This window comes from Hypanus sabinus, chromosome 13 (assembly GCF_030144855.1).
Source record: "Hypanus sabinus isolate sHypSab1 chromosome 13, sHypSab1.hap1, whole genome shotgun sequence".
Lineage (NCBI taxonomy): Eukaryota > Metazoa > Chordata > Chondrichthyes > Myliobatiformes > Dasyatidae > Hypanus > Hypanus sabinus.
Genome location: NC_082718.1, coordinates 11,161,945 through 11,182,285, shown reverse-complemented (window position 1 = coordinate 11,182,285; position 20,341 = coordinate 11,161,945). Strand labels below are relative to the sequence as shown.

The 20,341-nt window shown below is 41.5% G+C and overlaps 1 protein-coding gene across 1 annotated transcript in view; it reads right to left on the bottom strand.

Annotated features, from left to right (window-relative positions):
- Positions 1-20,341, bottom strand: part of LOC132403630 (uncharacterized) — a 108,556-nt gene that overhangs the window by 23,698 nt on the left and 64,517 nt on the right. Inside the window, exons 6-10 of the mRNA XM_059987108.1 lie at positions 19,915-20,049; positions 16,534-16,668; positions 16,245-16,406; positions 12,450-12,554; positions 1,352-1,399 (exon numbers count right to left, since the gene is read on the bottom strand). Of these exons, the coding sequence (XP_059843091.1) occupies positions 1,352-1,399; positions 12,450-12,554; positions 16,245-16,406; positions 16,534-16,668; positions 19,915-20,049 (585 nt within the window). The remainder of the gene's footprint in view (positions 1-1,351; positions 1,400-12,449; positions 12,555-16,244; positions 16,407-16,533; positions 16,669-19,914; positions 20,050-20,341) is intronic.

Sequence of the window (20,341 nt, the reverse complement as noted above, 5' to 3'; positions counted from 1 at the left end):
CTCCAGGATTTTATGTGTGTTGCTTAGATTTCCAGCATCTGCAGATTTTCTCTTGTTTGTGGATGGCTCTTTGCAATGTTCTTGCTAGCCTGTTGCATTTTCAACATATCTTTAATGAAAACTGTCATCGGGCATGTTATGTGGCTGCCGGCAGTGATACTTTTAGATGTTAAGGAAATCATTACTTTTTAGTTTAGTGACAGAAAGTGTAATATAGTACAGGGATAAGTCCTTCAGCCCAACTTGACCACACTGACTGTGTTGCCCAGTAAACTAGTCCCATCTGCTCACATTTGGCCCATGGGCCTCTAAATCTCTCCTATCCATGTACAAGGTTGCCCACCTCAACAATATTGCTGGCAGCTTTTTCCAAGTACACACCACCCTTTGAGAGAAGAAGCTGCCCTTAATGTCCGTTTTAAACCTCTCTCCTCCTGTATTAGGCTCTCCGCATCCTGGGAATAAAAATATGTGCTTTCACCCTGTCACTGCCTCCCACCTCAATCTCCTATGTTCCTAGTCTCTCCAACCTCTCCTTGTAACTCAAACCCCCCAAGTCTAGGCAACATGCTGGTTAATCTTTTCTGTACACTTCTTAGTTTAATAAAATCTCCTCTATGATAGGATGATCAAAGTTAGACACAGTACTCCAAATGTGGCACTGAGGTAAAAGATTAGCTATGATCTTACTGACTGGATCAAAATGGGTTCAGTGGGCTACCCCTGCTTCTATGCCTTATGTTCTGTATGGTAAGAAAAGCAACTCTTAACCCTCCTTACCCTTCGAGATTGGTTCCAGTGCTTTGTGGAGTTGAATGCCATGAAAGTAAGACTGAAGCAAGTATGTCAAGTAGTAATAATTCAAAAAAACTATAGATTTTACATAAAATGTAAATATTTGGGGTGTATTACATAAATCATTTTTGTTATTGCTCCACTTTGTTTCTTTCTAATACCGACATGAGAATAAAAGGTTTCTACCCAATATACTGAGTTGGTGACTACTGTTTAAAATTAATTCACAGAATGTGGGTGTCATTAACATGAGCCACATTTATTACCCTGAGTAACCCATTTCAGAGGGAATGTTGTGGGTCAAGAGTTACCATCAAATCTGCATCTATATTTTGTATCCTAAACCAAACAGATTTTAATCAATGTTAATTTGTAATTCCAGATTTATTCAGTTCACAAAATTAAACCATCCCCAACTCCTGAATCTGGATGTGAACTTGCATATTTTAGATCATTACTCCCAATCTCTTGGCCAGCAACACAGTTCATGTGTAACCTATCAGTACAGATACTTCCTTGTGGTTTACTTTGCAAAGTCCCTTTTCTTGCTCCTTACCGATGACTAATCCAATGTTTTTTCCAGCATTCACTGTTTGATTGATGCCTGCAGGAAATAAAAATAAAGCATTATTGTTCATTTATTACTGATCTCAGATGTCTACTGAAATCTCAACATTACACAGAGCAAATCGGAGGATTTAACTTAAAATCCCCAGTAGCTCAATACATTGCACACAGCCTGTGCTTAGTGTTCACTGAGTCATGTGGGTTAGGAAGAACTGAGGAAGAAATTGCAATATCTTTTCAAAATTAGGGATGTTTATGGCAAGACTGAAGACCACTTTATCTGCTCTTGTTAATTGCAAGCTATCCAGTCTAATAGCACTTCCCAAATCTGCCAGAACCTATTAGGCTGCCTCACTTCATGTCCTTGTCCAAGTACTCTGCATAGGGAAGGGAGGAGTGAGGGAACAGTTCTGGCCCCATCTTTCTTTTGGTAGTGAGCTCCACACCTCCCCCCCCCCCACCCCACAATTGGTGAAAATGTTCATGGAACACAACTCTAGTCCTTTGTTTTAAATCTCTGTTCCCCATTTGATGACTTGTCTACTTTGAGCTCATTACTCTCCAGCTTGCAGTATCCAGGTTACTCAATTTTATACATCTCAGCTAACCTTCTCTGCCCTGGTGAAAATAATTCCATTTTTTCACAAGGCTAAAACTGCACCATCTATAACACACTCACATCCTTCCTTTAGTACAGTGACCAGATCTATACATATAAGAAAACTGAGAAATGGAAGTGTCCACCTGCTTTAGATTGCAGATGACTGATGAGGAGAGGGGAGGGCTGGAAAATCCAATGACATGTTGAGAGGATGGAACGATGGTTAGACAATAGACAATAGGTGCAGAAGTAGACCATTCAGCCCTTTGAGCCTGCACCACCATTCTGAGATCATGGCTGATCATCTACTATCAATACCCGGTTCCTGCCTTGTCCCTATATCCCTTGATTCCCCTATCCATAAGATACCTATCTAGCTCCTTCTTGAAAGCATCCAGAGAATTGGCCTGCACTGCCTTCCGAGGCAGTGCATTCCAGACCCCCACAAGTCTCTGGGAGAAGAAGTTTTTCCTTAACTCCGTCCTAAATGACCTATCCCTTATGCTCAAACCATGCCCTCTGGTACTGGACTCTACCAGCATCTGGAACATCTTTCTTGCCTCTATCTTGTCCAATCCCTTAATAATCTTATATGTTGCAATCAGATCCCCTCTCAATCTCCTTAATTCCAGCGTGTACAAGCCCAGTCTCTCTAACCTCTCTGCGCAAAACAGTCCGGACATCCTGGGAATTAACCTTGTGAATCTACGCTGCACTTCCTCTACAGCCAGGATGTCCTTCCTTAACCATAGAGACCAAAACTGTACACAATATTCCAGGTGCGGTCTCACCAGGGCCCTGTACAAATGCAAAAGGATTTCCTTGCTCTTGGACTCAATTCCCTTTGTAATAAAGGCCAACATTCCATTAGCCTTCTTCACTGTCTGCTGCACTTGCTCATTCACCTTCAGTGACTGATGAACAAGGACTCCTATATCTCTTTGTATTTCTCCCTTACCTAACTCTACACCATTCAGATAATAATCTTCCTTCCTGTTCTTACTCCCAAAGTGGATAACCTCACACTTGTTCACATTAAACGTCATCTGCCAAGTATCTGCCCACTCACTCAGCCTATCCAAGTCACCCTGAATTCTCCGAACATCCTCATCACGTCACACTGCCACCCAGCTTAGTATCATCAGCAAACTTGCTGATGTTATTCTCAATGCCTTCATCTAAATCGTTGATGTAAATCGTAAACAGCTGTGGTCCCAATACCAAGCCCTGTGGCACCCCACTAGTCACCACCTGCCATTCCGAGAAACACCCATTCACCATTACCCTTTGCTTTCTATCTGCCAACCAGTTTTCTATCCATGTCAATATCTTCCCCACAATACCATGAGCTCTGATTTTACCCACCAGTCTCCTATGTGGGACCATATCAAATGCCTTCTGAAAAGCGAGGTACACTACATCCATTGGATCTCCCTTGTCTAACTTCCTGGTTACATCCTCGAAAAACTCCAATAGATTAGTCAAGCATGATTTGCCCTTGGTAAATCCAGGTTGGCTTGGCCCAATCCTATCACTGCTATCTAGATATGCCACTATTTCATCTTTAATAATGGACTCTAGCATCTTCCCCACTACTGATGTTAGGCTGACAGGACGATAGTTCTCTGTTTTCTCCCTCTCTCCTTTCTTAAAAAGTGGGATAACATTAGCCATTCTCCAATCCTCAGGAACTGATCCTGAATCTAAGGAACATTGGAAAATGAATACCAATGCATCCGCAATTTCCAGAGCCACTTCCTTTAGTACCCTAGGATGCAGACCATCTGGAGCTGGGGATTTGTCAGCCTTCAGTCCCATCAGTCTACTCATGGATACTCATGGATCAGTTAGTCATGGATGCCTCCTACAGCTTATTACCTCAGGGCTTATGAATGCTGATTATTAACTTTGACATCCACAGCTAGGAGTGCAGAAGGCTGAACATCAAAACATACATAAGTATACATCAAAGTAAAGGCCTAAAATTCATACAGCTCGTACTATTTCCACTTTCCACCAAAAAAGTGAAACTTTAGCTCTCAGTTCATAAAGAAATGGGAGTCCATTTCAAATGCCAGTGGCCAGGACCAAATGAGAAAACCCTCTGGTAGGTAACAGAAGGACTGGATTCTCTACAAACTTATTTTCCCATGTAAGCCGTTTGCATCTTCTTATGAGGTACCTCAGTTGAAATAACACTCCACAATCTAAGAAAAACACTAAAGTAAACAGGCTCTGCCCTGATCCCTGTCCATCATTGGTGACAACACTTGGGCACCCCTTCCACCACCTCACCTCTGATTTCAAAGGTCTAAGACATAGCCATTCCGTCAGAGCCCACCAGGGAAAATCTGATCATTGCTGAGTCTAAAACAAGTGTAGAACAAATGTCAAAGTTCATAGGTCTGAGGACACCAGGTAGGTTTGGGAGAATTTTCAGTCATCCAGATCAGTCATCTAAAGCAGTCACCATGCCCCTCACTCAGCTTTAGGGCCCAGCTAAAGAACTGGGGTCCATGCTAGGAGTTGTGTGAAAATAAAGGGAAATTAGGGTACAAGTCTTGAGTGGCAACCAGGAATGGTTGCTCTGGTTACCTGCACAGTGTGATTTGGTCTAAATACAACTGATATTTAGAGTGTAGCATATAAAACACAGCAGCACATGCACAGATTTCCGGATGTCTGCCTTCCTCACTGAGGCTGACTCCCATCATGCTGACACTGACAGTGTGCTTTGATGTCTAGAGTTTTGCTCTTTGCATTGATACCTATTATGCTCTTTTAAAACCTTTTGAGCTTATAGGTTCTTCTTCTGTTTCTTTTTTTTCACTTTGGGATGAGGATAATCAAATAATATTTTGCTAAATGAAGTGTTATGGTCAGGTCCCCCTTGGCTGTACTATTGCAAAACTGAGACCAGCCATGGTGCCTGATTTTCAGATACAGTGCATTCACTGTTCTGGTCAATATTTATCTCTTAATCAACATTTACAAATCAAATTCAATGAGCTTTGTTGAAATTTTCTGTTGCATCTTTATTACAACAGGGGCCACATTTTGAGAATCTTTCACTGTACGTGCAGAGTTCTGGAACATTCTAAAAGGAACATGAAAGCAATGTGTGAAAACATGTCTTTCTTGTTAACTTGCACATTGCTGGCCTTTAACACTTTTCTTCTCTGATGCATGATCCAAGGGCACCATTGATATACCAAACAGTTCTTGTCCGTGTGTGATCCTTGATACTAAATGAAAACGGAGGATTAGTGGTACTGTTGCCTCTAGAGCTACTCAGTCATTGAACACTACAACACAGAGACAGGCCACTTGGCCAATCTAGTCCATGCTGAACTGTTATTCTACCCAGTCCCACCAACCAGCACCCGGACCAGAGCCTTCCATACCCACCCCCAGCCACGTACTTGTCCAAACTTCTCTTAAATGATGAAATCAAACTGCATCCACCACTTCCACTGTCAGTTCGTTCCTCACTCTCACCAGCAGCTGAGTGATGAAATTCCTCATCAGGGTCCCCTTAAATGTTTCACCTTGCACTCTCAACCCATGCCTCACTCATCTCAATGGAAAAAATGCCTGCATGCATTTACCCTATCTGTATTCCTCATAATCAATCAAAAGTCCCCTCAATTTCCCCTAATCCAGTGAATAAAGTCCTAATCTATTCAAACTCTAGTTCAAATTTTTCAAGTATAATTGTCATTCAACCATACAGGAATACTCATGAATACAGCTAAACGAAAAGGCACTACCCTGGAGCCAAAATGCAGGACACAGTACCATCAGCCACACACAGCACAAAACATATGTAGCACATAGTAGATAGATAGATCAACAGATAGATACTGTATTGATCCCAAAGGAAATCACAGCAGCATTACAAGCACACAGATATACAAATATTAGAAAAGAAGTAAGAAAGAATAAAAAATAAGATACCTCAAACAGTGAACAAGAGGGGGTCATTACTTCCCCAGCTATAGTTGACTCATTATAGAACCTAATAGGGGAGGATAAGAATGACCTCATACAGCGCTCTTTGGAACAGCGCAGTTGTCTTAGTCTATTACCAAAAGTGCTCCTCTGTTCAGCCAAGGTGGCACGCAGAGGATGAGAACCATTGTCCAGAATTGCAAAGTTTCAATAGAGTCCTTTATTCTACCACAGCCTCCACTGTGTCCCATTTGACTCCTTTAACAGGGCCAGTTTTTCTAATCAGTTTATTGAGCCCGTTGACATCACTTGTGTTGATGCCATTGCCCCAGCACATCACCATATAGAAGACTGTACTGGTGTCAACAGACTGGTAGAATATGTGAAGGTGAGGCCTACATACTCCAAAGGACCTCAGTCTTCTCAGGAAGTAGAGGTGACTCTGGCCCTTTTTGTATACAGTCACTATGTTGGTGCTCCACTCAAGTCTGTCATCCAGGTGCACCCCTCGTGGTACTTAGAGGCCCTCACCACATCCGCGTCTTCATCATCAATAGTAACAGGGAGCAGTACAGGTTTAATCTTCCTAAAGTCTGTAGCCCTCAGGCTTGGCCAGCATGTCTTTGTCTAGGGGAAGACAACTTCTGGCTCCGCCAACCTGAGAAATCTTGTTTGTGTGGATGATATGTGTTGTGTTGCCCGGTTACAAATCCGCAGCACAAAATATCAGACAGTATACCATATGCAATTAAATGAAAGAACTTTATAAATCTTAATCTGAATATAGGGTTAGTAAAGAAAATAAAAAGAAAAAGGGCCCATTTTAAGGAAAAAGTCAAACATGCACTTTGGAGCGCACTAATATGGCCATTCATCAACCATCGACTTCCTCCAAGCATTTCCAACCTTCCAACCCTCGCTCCAATTGTATTCATCCGGTGGTCTACCAGCTCTCTCCACACACATCTTCTTTCTTCCTCTCTCGCTGACAAAAGACCGCAAAATTCTCTCTTCCAGACTCATAAGAAAGAACAACATTTCTCTCCTTGGATAGTCCCCACGTTCCAAAGCCCCGTTATCTCCAGTCATAACCCAAACATTGTCGCTACAGAGAAACCATTACATTAGCAGTGAAACATTACAGAGAGGCCCAAAACCAGAAAAATAAGCAGACAGGTGTGTTGTAAATCGCAGAAGAATAGTGGATAGAGCAAAAGAAAAATGCCTGTGATATGAAGCAGACCAAAGCTGTCAAGGTCACATGACACAGAGCATCACAAATTGAAACAAATTCAGATCCATGGAATAGCTCAGTGCTAAGTGTAGTGACATGTCTAGCCAGAAGATGAAGCACTGCTCTTTAAAAATATGCTAGACATCTCAAGAACAATGCAGAGTCTAAAGATAGAGATTTCAGGGTGGGGAGGGGGCAGAGAATTGAAGTAACAGATAACTATAAGCTCAGAGTCACACATTCAGATTGAATGAACGTGTTCTGAGAAATGGTTCTCTTTCAGACTGTATGGATGTGTTCTAAGAAATGGCTATTTACAGATTGAATGGAAGTGTTCTGAGAAATAGTTACCCAAACTGCATTTGGGTTCCCAATGGAGAGGTGACCACATTGTGAGCACTGAATGTAATTGTTATTTTTATAATGTTATCTTTCTCAGCACAGGCCAGCAATCAAAACATTCAAAGAAAGCACCAAATTATGGATGGTGATATAATGTGCACCTTCCATAAGCTCTTCTTCAACCTCCACCTCCTTTATGCAATGCCTTTAGTTAAGTAAAACTTCCCAAGCTACTTCTCAAGATCAACATCAAGTTAAGCGCACTATTAGGATGGATGATCAAGGGTTATTTTTTGAGAGACAGCTTCTTTGTGTTTAGTTTATTGCCTGCTAAGAGTCACGATAATTCAGTTTTGTATATTGGCAGAACAAGGAGGGCGTGTGCGATTGATGTCTGCATTCCTCAAGGATAAGCCACTTCCTTGGCTGATCAACTACATTTCAGGTCCAAGAAGCAACAGGGAAAAGACTTCAACAGATTCAAACTAATTCTGATCTGCCATTTTACCTTAATAACTGCAAATTTATTGAGTCACGTAGTCTGTACTGGATGCATGCAACTACTGGCTACAACTTTCTTATTTCAGGTTCTTGGGAAACAAGTCTGAATATGATAACATATAGAATAAACATCTCATAACAGAACCAACTCCCTGCTTTCTGTTTTCTCAGAAGGAATGGCCATTGCTGAATCAAATCTGGACAGAACAAGCAAGAGAGGTCGCTCTCTCACCCCCATCCAGGACATATACCAGTAAGCACTGCATTCATAGAGCCCTCAGCATTATCAAGGACCCATCCCATCTGACCTCCTACCATCAGGCAGAAGATACCACAGTTTAAAAACAATGATTGTTAGGCTGGTTAACAGCTTCTTGTCCCACCCTGCTACTGCCCAGTACACATTATTTAATACAGTGCCAGTAGCATTATACTGTTGTATGTTTAAATATATGTCATAGCCATAGAAAAGTACTGCACAGAAACAGGCTCTTCAGCTCATTTAGTCCGTGCCAAAACATTTAAGTTGCCCTACTCCCATCGACCTGCACCTGGATCGTAGTCTTCCATAACCCTGCCATCCACATACCTATCCAAACTGCACTTAAACACTATAAACAACCTTGAAGGCACCACTTGAGCTGGCAGCTCATTCCACATTCTCACAACCCTCTGAATTAAGAAGTTTCTCCTCATGTTGCCCTTAAACTTTTCACCTTTCACCCTTAACCCATGACCTCTAGTTGTAGTCCCACCCAACCTCAGTAGAAAAAGCCTGCTTACATTACCCTGTCTAAACCCCTCAATTTTGTATACCTCTATCAAATCTCCTTTCAATCTTCTGCATTCCAAGGAATCTCCCACCCAACCTCAGTAGAAAAAGCCTGCATTCCATCTACACCCTTTGAAATTTTGTAAAACTCTACCTCATCCTTCAACATGCCAAAGAATAAAGTCAACCTGGGAATTTATCCATCCTAATTTGCTCAAGCCAGCAAATACCTCCTGTTCTGTAATCTGCATAGGGTCTGTGACCTTGCTTCTGATTTGCTTCAGTTCTATAGACTCTAGGTCCATCTCCTGAGTAAATACAGATGCAAAAAATGCATTTACGATCTTCACCAGCTCTTTCATCTCCACACATAGATTACCATTCTTATCATCCAGAAAACCAATTTTGTCACTTGCAATCCTTTTGCTCTTAACATATCTGCAGAATCCCTTAGGATTCTCTTTCACCTTGTCTGCTAGGATAACCTCCTGATTTCTTTCTTAAGTGTTCGCTTACATTTCTTATACTCCATAAGTACCTCATATTTTCCTATCTGCCCTTACCTGCCTCAATATCACTTGAAAGCCAAGGTTTCCTAAACCTGTTTTCTTTACCTTTTATTTTGCAGGCACATACAAGCTTTGTACTCTCAAAATTATACTTTTGAAGGCCTCCTACTTACCAGTACACCTTTGCCAGAAAAGTGCCTGACCCAATCCACACTTGCCAGATCCTTTCTGATATTTTCAAAATTGACCCTTCTCCAATTTAGAATCTTAACCCATAGACTGGACCTAGATTTTTCCATATTAACTTTAAAACTAATGGCATTCTGATCACTAGATGCAAAGTGTTCCTCTACACAAACTTCTGTCACCTGACCTGCTACATTCCCTATTAGCAGATCAAGTATCTCACACTCTCTCATTGGGACTTCCATGTACTGATTAAGGAAAAATTCCTGAACATATTTGACAAACTCTATCGCACTAGTCCTTTTACAGTATGGGAGTCCCAGTCAATATGTGGAAAGTTAAGATAACCTGCTATCAGTGATAATTAAGAAGGATTCAGGGTACTTGAAGACTAATGATAAAGTAAGTCTAAGTCAAAATGGTTTCTGTAAAGGGAAAACTTGCCTGACAAATCTGTCAGAATTCCTCGAGGAAGTAACAAGCACAGTGGGCAAAGGAAAATCAGTGGAGGTCAGCTACTTAGATTTTCAGAAGGCATTTGTTAAAGTGCCTCACATGAGGCTACTTAACAAGATAAAATCCTATTGTGTTACAGGAAATTTTCTGGCATGGATAGAGGAATGACTGACAGGGAGGAGGCAGCTTGTGGGAATAAAGGGGGCCTTTTCTGGTTGGCTGCCAGTGACTAGTGGCATTTCTCAGGGGTTAGTATTGAGAGCGCTACTTCTCACATTGTTTGTCAATGACTTAGATAATAGAATTGATGAATTTGTGGCAAAGTTTGTGGATGATACAAAAATAGGTGGAGGATAGGTGGTGCTGGGAAAGTAATGCAATTGTGGCAGGACTTAGACAAATTGGAAGACTGGGCAAAAAAAGTGTCAGATGGAATACAGAGTTGGGAAATTTTTGATAATGCATTTTGGTGAAAGGAACAATAGTGCAGACTATTATCTAAAAGGGGAGAAAATTGAAACATCAGATGTGCAAAAGGACTTGGGAATCCTCACGTAAGACTCCCAGAAGTTTAATTTACAGGTTGAGTCTGCGGTAAAGAAGGCCAAAGCAGTGTTAGCATTTCTTTCAAGGAGAACAGAATATAAAACAAGGAGATAATGCTGAGGCTTTATAAGACACTAGCAGGTGACACTTGGAGTATTGTTGACAGCTTTGGCCCCCTTATCTCAGAAAGGATGTATTGTCATTGAAGAGAGTCCAGAGGAGGTTCAAGGAGTTAACATATGAGGAGTGTTTGGCAGCTTTGGGCCTGTACTCACTGGAATTTAGAAGAATGCATGGGGACCTCATTGAAACCTACCAAATGTTGAAAGAACTAAATAAGGTAAATGAGGAGAAGTTATTTCCTCTGGTGAGGATATCCAGAATTAATGGGCACAGCCTCAAAATTGAAGGGTGACCTTTTAGAACAGAAGTAAGGAGGAATTTATTTTTAGCCAAAGCGTGCTGAATCTGTTGAATGCTCTGCCACAGATTGCGGTGCAGGCCAAGTCTATGGGTATATTTAAAGCAGAAGTTGATAGATTCTTGATTGGTCGGGGCATCAAGGGATAAGGTGAGAGGGCAGGTGTATGGGGTTAAAATGGGGTCCAGGATCAGCCATGAGGAAGTGGCAGAGCAGACTCAATGGGATGAGTGGATAATCCTGCTCCTATGTCTTATGGTCTTATGGTTTTATAACACCTTATGTTTCTTACACCAGTCTGCAATCTCTCTACAAATTTGTTCCTCTAATTCCCATGGACTGTCGGATGGTCTTTAATATAAATCAATCAATTGTTATTCCTCAGTTCCATAATGCCTCACTCAACGAGTCTCCAGTCTGTCCTGACGAAGCACTGCTGTGACATTTTCCCTCATTAATAATAATGACCTCCTTTAGTCCCTCCCATTCTGTCATGTCTAAAACAACAGAACCCCAGAATATGGAGCTGCCATTCCTGCCCCTCCTGCAATCAAGTCTCACTAATGGCCACAATGTCATAATTCCAGGTGTTGATCCATGTCCTGAGCTTGTCTGCCTTTCCTACGATACTCCTTGCATTGAAATATAAGCAGCTCAGGAGATTAGTCACACCATGCTCAACTTTTTTTACAGTCCAGACTTTGTCTAAGGTCTTAACAGCACCTGTCTCCACCGCCTGTTCTAGCACACTGGTTCCCATCCCCCTGCAACTCTAGTTTAACCCTCACCATCCTCCATCACTAGTAAACATTGCTGCTAGGATATTAGTTCCCCTCCAGTTCAGGTGCAGCAGTCTCTTTTGCATAGGTCCCACTTTTTCTGGAAGTCAGCCCAATGATCCAAAAATCCAAAAAATATCATATATGCACTTTAATTCAACTTGTACATCTACAGAATTTTAAAAAAATTATCTATTAATATTGTTGTGTTAATGTGCTGTACATATGTACTCTGTTTTGCACCTTGGTCGCAGAGGAACATTGTTTTGTTCAGCTGTATACATGTGTACAGTTGAATGTCAAGAAACATAAACCCACCTACAGAAGGGAAATTAAAGAATCCCTACTTTGTGAGTGTGGCACACTTTCATCTTCACCACATTTCACAGTCCAGGACACTGTCAAAGGCAAATATACTGAACCTCCTCAGGATTTTGAAAGAATAATTTGACTGCAGAAATTAATGTACTTAAGCTTTTTGAGTTTGCCTTTTTAAAATATCTAGTTGCTCTATTACTAGGCACAGGACATAAAAAACCAAGCATTCAATCAAAGCAGCAGGTTTCAGGGATGGACGTAAAGGAGGGAGGTCCATAGAGAGTTTTCCAGAGCTTGTGGTCTTGGCAACATCACCGAAGTCAGCAACAGTTAAGTGCCAAAAACTGGGGATGATCAAGAGGACAAAATTAGACATTTGCAAGACCTTAGCAGGATTAGAGAGTTGCTGGCGATAACAGAGTCAGGGAAGGTATGAGGATATGGAGGGTAATCTGACTAATTGCAACTGACCTGTGGTAGTAACAGTGGAGGCAAAGTCAGAAGTTGTTTCTGTTGGTGTAGAAGAAATTACTGTTCTTTCTGTCAGAGTTTTCCTGGTTGTTACTGCTTCCATTCCTAAGTTGGTGTTAATATAAGAGGAAGAATGTTTACAATTAGCTACCTTCTGTAAATACTTGTAATACTTACAGTGTCCTTCACAAAGAGATACTTTAGAACAGCACCCCAATACTCTTTATATTACAGTACATTCTGCAGGAGCTCCAGGTTTCCCAAATGTGTAACAGATGGCCCTCTCTCCTAACCCTAGCCCACCACCCCCCAGCATTACATCCACATCCATAGCACCCTTCCCCCCCATGCACCGCCATTTCACGCTTACTCTCCACATCTCATCCCTACTCTGATACAGTCACTGTTTTACTGTGTTTCCACATGCCCTGCTGCTACCTGCAAGGGTTCTTCTTGCCAAGAGTCACTTTGTCACTTTATCATCTCCTGCCATTCACACACGTACAGATACTCCTGTACTTAACATCACCTTACGTGCAAAGAATCAGCCTTTGTATATAAGCTAATCCTGTGTACACACAGCCTCACTCAGCTACTTGTAAATTCTGTTTTATAGGATTGCTTTTATATTTACATTTATTGTGGTTTTTTTAACTGCGTTCTTTATGCTTATAGTATGTTTTCATACTGCATCAGATCCAGAGTAACCATAATTTCATTACCCTTTATACTTGTGTACAAAGGAATGACTATAAACAGTCTTCAAAGTTCAAAAGTAAATTTATTATCAAAGTACATATACAACCCTGAGATTCATTTTCTTGCGGGTATACACAAACAACCAATGTGCAGAAGGCAACAAACAATGTAAAAACAAAAGGAGAAAAAAATAAAATAAGCAATAAATATCAAGAACATGAGATGCCCTTGAAAGTGAGTCCATAGATTGTGGGAATATTTTGGTGCTGGAGTGAGTGTTGTTGAGTGAGGTTATCCCCTTTGATTCAAAAGCCAGATGGTTGAAGGGTAATAACTGTTCCTGAACCTGGTGGTGTGGGTCATGAGGCTCCTTTGCCTTCCTCCTGATGGTAGCAGTGAGAAGGGTGCATGACCTGGGTAGTGGGAGTCCCTGAATGGATGCTGCTTTCCTGCAACAGTGCTCAATGTAGATGTATTCAATGGAGTGGAAGGCTTTACCCATGAAAGACTGGGACATATCCACTACTTTTTGCAGAATTTTCTGTCCAAGGGCATTGATGTTTCCATACAAGATAGTGATGCAACCAGCCAATATACTCTCCACTGCACACTTAAGAGGTTTGTCAGCATTTTAGATGTCTTGCCAAATCTTCGCAAACTTCTGAAGTAGAAGCACTGCCGTGCTTTCTTCATAATTGTACTGTGCTGGGCCCCAATCAGGTCCTTTGAAATGATAAAACAGAGGAATTTTAAGTTGCTGATCCTCTCCACCTTTGATCCCCCGATGAAGACTTGTTCCTGGACCTATGGCTTCCTGCTCCTGAAGACAATATACAACTCGTTGGGCTTGCTGACGTTGAGTGAGAGGATGTTGCTGTAGCACCACAGTCAGATTTTCAATCCTCCTCTTATATTCTGACTCGTCACCACCTTTGATTTGGCTTTCAACAGTGATGTTGTTAGTAAACTTAAATATGACATTGGAGTTGTGCTTTGTCTCACAGCCATAAGTATAAAGTGAGTAGAGCAGGGGGCTAAGCACAAAGCCTTGTGCAGCTGTGTTGATGGAAATTGTGGAGGAGATGTTGTTGCCAATCCAAACCAACTGGAGTTTGCAAGTAACGAAGTCGAGGATCCAATTGCAAAAAGAGGTTTTGAGGCCAAGGTCTTGAAGCTTATTGATTAGTCTTGAGGAAAGATAGTATTGAACGCTGAGCTGCAGTCGATAAAGAGCATCCTGATGTAAGCATCTTTGCCATACAGATATTCCAAAGTTGAATGAAGAGCCATCGAAACAACCTTCGCTGTGGACCTGTTGTGCCAGTAGGCAAATTAGAATGGATCCAAGCGCCCCTCAGGCAGCAGCTGATGTGTCTCATCAGCAACCTCTCAAAGCAATTCATCACGGTGGATATAAGTGCTACTGTACGATAGTCATTGAGGATTGCTTGAAGCAGGTGGGAACCCCAAACTGCAAAACCAAGTAGTTAATGATATCAGTGAACACTCCAGCCAGTTGATTGGCACAGGTCTTTGGTAATGGCCAGGTACTGTATCTGGGATTCACCCTCCTGAAGGATGCTCTCCCATCAACCTCAGAGACTGAAACCACTGGGCAACTGGGGGCTGTGGAAATTCGTGATTGTTCCTCCATTTTTTTGATAATCAAAGCGAGCATAGAAGGCATTGAGCAACACACACAAAATGCTGGTGGAACACAGCAGGCCAGGCAGCATCTATAGGAAACACAAAGTACACTGCAGATGCTGTGGTCAAATCAACAAGTACAAACAAGCTGGAGGAACTCAGCAGGTCAGGCAGCATCTGTTGAAATGAGCAGTCAACGTTTCGGGCCGAGACCCTTCATCAGACTGAAGAAGGAGGGAGCAGAGGCCCTATAAAGAAGGTGCCAGGTGAAAAAACAATCAGAGTTGGGAGAGGGGAAACAGGGAGTGGATAGTCAGAAAAGGTGAAGGTGGAATGTAAGGGGAAAGCACTATGAGTTGTAGAAGAAGGCAGAATCATGAGAGAGGTGATAGGCAGCTGGAGGAGGAGGCAGAGTGAAAGTGGGATGGGGGAAGGGAGAGGGAGGGAATTACCGGAAGTTGGAGAATTCAATGTTCATACCAAGGGGCTGGAGACTACCCAGACAGTATATGAGGTGTTGCTCCTCCAGCCTGAGTTTGACCTCATCATGGCAGTGGAGGAGGCCATGTATGGACATATCTGAATGGGAACGTGAAGCAGAGTTGTAGTGGGTGGCAACCGGGAGATCCTGTCTGTTGTGGTGGACAGAGCGGAGGTGCTCGACGAAGCGGTCCCCCAATCTGCGTCGGGTCTCGCCAATGTAGAGGAGGCCGCAATGGGAGCACCAAATGCAACAGATGACCCCAACAGACTCACAAGTGAAGTGTTGCCTCACCTAGAAGGGCTGTAGGTGCCCTGAATAGTGGTAAGAGAGGAGGTATAGGGACAGGTGTAGCACTTACCTTTTCACCTGGCACCTTCTTTATAGCGCCCCTGCCCCCTCCTTCTTCAGCATCTATAGGAAGAAGCACAGTCGACGTTTCAGGACGAGACCTTTCATCAGGACTGACGAAGGGTCTCGGCCCGAAACGTCAATTGCTTCTTCCTATAGCTGCTGCCTGGCCTGCTGCATTCCACCAGCATTTTGTGTGTGTTGCTTGAATTTCCAGCATCTGCAGATTTCCTCATGTCTGCGTAGAAGGCATTGAGCTTATCTCAAAGTGAGGCCCTGTTGTCACTTGTTGTCTGGTTTCACATTGTAAGAGGTAACAGCATTCAAGTCCTGCCACGGCAGGGCGTTCATGGACTCTGCAACTCACGATCTCAGTAGTATTTATTTGATTGTTTATTTTTTGTTATTAGTTTTTTTTGTATTTGCATAGTTTGTCTTCTTTTGCACATTGGTTGTGTGTAATGTTAATTTTTTCTATTGAATCTCTCTGATAAAGTTAATATGAACCTTGAATCTTGAATGATTAATTAAACATTGGGTTTATTACAGGGAATCCTAGCCCACCTCTATGACCAGAAGTAGCATGCAGAGTTGAACACATTCTGTAGTGTACTGACCTGAGGTGCTGCTACTAATGAATGTGATTGTTGTTCCAGCTGTTGTTCTCTGTTTTCTGTCTGGGGGCACTGCTGCTGTGGATTCTGTTCCAGCTGTTGAGCCACTTGATGCTGATGGCATTACTGTTCTCCATGTCATATTTAAGGGTCTCAGTCCTTTGTCTTAATTAATATATCAATGTGCGATATTTAGAAGAAATCGATATTAACACAGTTAAGTAAATGCTGTCATAATATTGGCAATTTCACTTCATCTTCCAGGCAGTACCTGGGTCAATTAGCAACGAACCTGAGGTATCAGTTGTTAATGGAGTGCTGGAGGAGGTTTGGCTGGAGATTGAAATTGATCTTGTTGCAGTGGTCAGGGTTGCTGCCTCTGCTGCTGCTCTTGTTACTGTTGTCAGTGCTGCTGATAAGTGGCTTCCTAAAGTTTTCCAGCATGAAATAAAACAGAACAAACTTAAAGTGAACTCACTACATCAGGTGTTTATTCCCCCCCCCAATAAAACTGAACTCTGCCTTGACAATGTGGGATTTAGAGGGACTTGCATTCGTTCTACCTTGTCACTGTAGAGTAAGAAGTCTTTGTGGTTCAGATTTGTGGGCAAAGCACACCATTATGAAGTGGAGGAGGTTTGGAACAGATAACAATGAGTAATCACATGGAAACGGAACATTTATGCTCTGTATCGGCCTTTCCCCATCCCTCTTCATCTCATCCTATCTGCATGTTCTTTCGTCTCTTTCTCCCCATGTGCATCCGAGTTCTCCTTCTATGCTCCTTACTCAGTAAACTAAGATCCACATTCTCAGGTTAATATAGTTCTCCAAAATACATTGTTCGTTTAAGTTGGGATGTTAATTTGAAGTTGAGCAAGACATTGGAGAAGCCAAATTGGAATATTAAGCGTACTTACAGAAAAAGATATCAATAAGATTGAAAGAGTACTGAGGAAATTTCCAAGAACTTACTTTGAATCTTTGAATCTTGAATGATTAATTAACCACTGGATTTATAACATAAATGCTAGCCCAACTCTGGCCTGGACTTTTCTATCCTAATTTCCTCAAAACATCACACACATCCTCGTCTGTGATCCAGATGTGGTCCACAACCCCTCTACTGCTTTGCCTCAGCTCTACAGACTCTGTGTCTGTCTCCTGAGTAAATACAGATGCAAAAATCCATTTAAGATCTCCTGTGCCTTTTTAGGCTCCATGCATAGACTACCACAATGACCTTCAAGTTGACCAATTTTGTCCTGATATCTTTTTGCTCTTAACATATCTATAGAAGCCCTTGGGATTCCCCTTGTTTATACACCTTGTCTGTTAGAGCAACCTCAAGCCTAATTTTAGCTCTCTTGATTTTCCTCAGAGTATTCACCTGTATTTCTTACATTCCTCAACTGTCCCTTTTGTTCCTACCTCTCTATACCTGCCATGTACCTTAATTTTCTTCATAACCAAGGCTTCAAAGTCCTTTGAAAAGCAAGGATCCCAAAAACTGTTACCAGTGCCTTTTATTCGAACAGGAACGTGTAAACTACGTTCTCTCAAAATGTCACTTTTGAAGACCACCCACTTACCAAGCATTTCTTCTCCAGTAAACAACTTATCCCAATCCACACTTGCCAGATCCTTTCTGATGTTATCAAAACTGGTCTTGCTCCAGTTTAGAATCTAAGCCTGAAAACTAATCGTATCCTTCTCCATAATTATCTTGAATTAATTTAATTATGATCATTAGACCTGAAGTATTCCCCTACACATATTTCTGTCACAGGCACTGTCCTGTTCCCTAATTGGCGATCTTGTTTCATACTCCTTCTAGTTGGGATTTCTGTACAGTTATTAAGGAAACTTTCCTGAACATATTTGACAAACTCAGTCTCATCTAGTTCTTTTACAGTATGGGAATCCCAGTCAACAAAGTGAAGTTAAATTTATCTACTATCTACTAAATTTATCTACTATCACAATCTTATTTCTGCTTTCTCTCTACAAAATTGTTCCTCTAAATCCTCCTGGCTATTGGGAGGTCTATAACATAACCCCATTAACATGGTATGTTAACAAATATAACAAAATATGTCTGCTTATTAGTTTCATCTTTCTCAAAATATTTCTTTGTGTTAGAACTAAGTTTGTATTTGATTATTAATCCCTCTAACATGTCCCTCCATACCACTGACCTACTTAATTAATTCTGTACATTTTTCTCTCTACCTGAACCTTGCATTCCATTAAAGTTGCACTGGGTCAGAGAAATGCCTGGAGGCTAGGCTGAGGTGGACAGCCTGCAGAATTGAAGCTGACATACAAAACCATGACTGCTATAGAAATTCAATAAATCAGGCAACGTTTATGAGGAGACATTGACATTTTGAGCTGAAAACAAATGGGGGCAGAAGCCAGAAAAAGAAGGTGGGGAGGAGAACCAGCACAAGTGAGCAGGTGATGGGTGAGACCAGGTGAGGGGAGTGATGAAGTGAGAAGCCGGGACAAAATAGGTGGAAGAGTTGAAGGGCTGAAGAAGAAGAAGGACTCTGATAGGACAGTGGCCAATAGAAGAAAGGGAAGGAGGAAGGGCACTAGAGTGAAGTGATAGGTAGGTGAGAAGAGAAGAGCTGAGAGGTAGACCAGAATGTGGAATGGAAAAAAAAGGGGGGGGGGGAGAAGAAATTCTGGAAGTTAGAGAAATCCCCGTCTATATTGTCATGCTTCCCCAATCTGAGTGTGGCCTCATTGTTCCAGTACAGGAGGCCATGGAATTGGAAAGGGAATGGTAAGTCAAATTGAACTGGGTGGCCACTGGGAAATCTTGTCTTTTGTAGCAAACAGAGTGAAGATGCTCAACAAAGCAGTCACCCAATCAATGTTGTGTTTCACCGACATCGGCAAAACTGTTCCCTTCTCTCTTATAACTTTCTCATTTCTAAGCTGGCATCCATTTGGAACAACATCACTCATCCTCTCATTAACCAGGAAATCTTTCAACCTGCTTCTGTTCTGCCATTTGAACAAAGCTGTTCATGCAACAGAATCCTTATGTATGTTACAAACTTTGTATGTCAGGTGATACTCTGAGGTAATTTCCTACCTCAATCCTGCAATCTTAAATTAGGTCACCTTAAAATATCACTTAGAAATAAAACGTATCAATCTTCAACATTCCTGGTAATTTTATGGCATGGTACTAGAACCATTTATGGTTAATTATGGTTATGGCTATGCGGACTTTCCCCAGCACATTGTCAGGTTGTGTTGTTTGTTACCTTTCACTGTCTGTTTCAATGTACTGTACTTGTGATTAAGGAACCTGTATTGTAATCGCCTCTGTGTCCTCACATGCTTGCCCAAGTTGTCTGTCAAGGTCTCATCTTCTCTCGGCCTTCCTCCAGGAGTTATCTTTGATATGGGTCATCCCAGTGTCTACAGCAATGAATCCCTAGAAACCCACTTCAAAGCAGAGTTCACATTTTATAGCCTTTCAACCAACCAACTGTAACTAAGTTGTTTCTACATTACTACAGAAATAGTATTTAAATGAATCAATATTAAAAATGTTACAGAAATATCTCTTTCAAATATCATTTAATATTATCCAAATACTATGATATTTTGACATGAAATCCCTGAAGAGCAACTGCATTAAATAGCAACACACCTGAGGTGACTGTAATGTCCATAGTTGATGTATAATGATCTGCAGTGGTTCCCGGTTTTGCTGGCTCTACAGATGTAGGTTCTACAGATGTTGTTAATGCTGTCGGCTTTACAGATGTTGCTAATGATGTCATTGCTGTAAATAGATGACTTCCTAGATTTTCATTCATGTAAAACTTAAATGTGTTTAAAACCAAATTAACTTCCCATTATCAACAATGTAACTTTCCTTCAGAACACACCCTTAAAGTTTTATCAAATTAAGTAACTAATTATAAAACAATAACTCTCCCTCAAACATTCCAACCACAATTGTAGGATTATGCATCCTGCACTAATATACTGGATGTCAATAGATCACTGACAATAATCTGAACCTGATATTACAGTGCCTGGACTTAGAAAAAATTAAAGCTTGGATTCAAGGT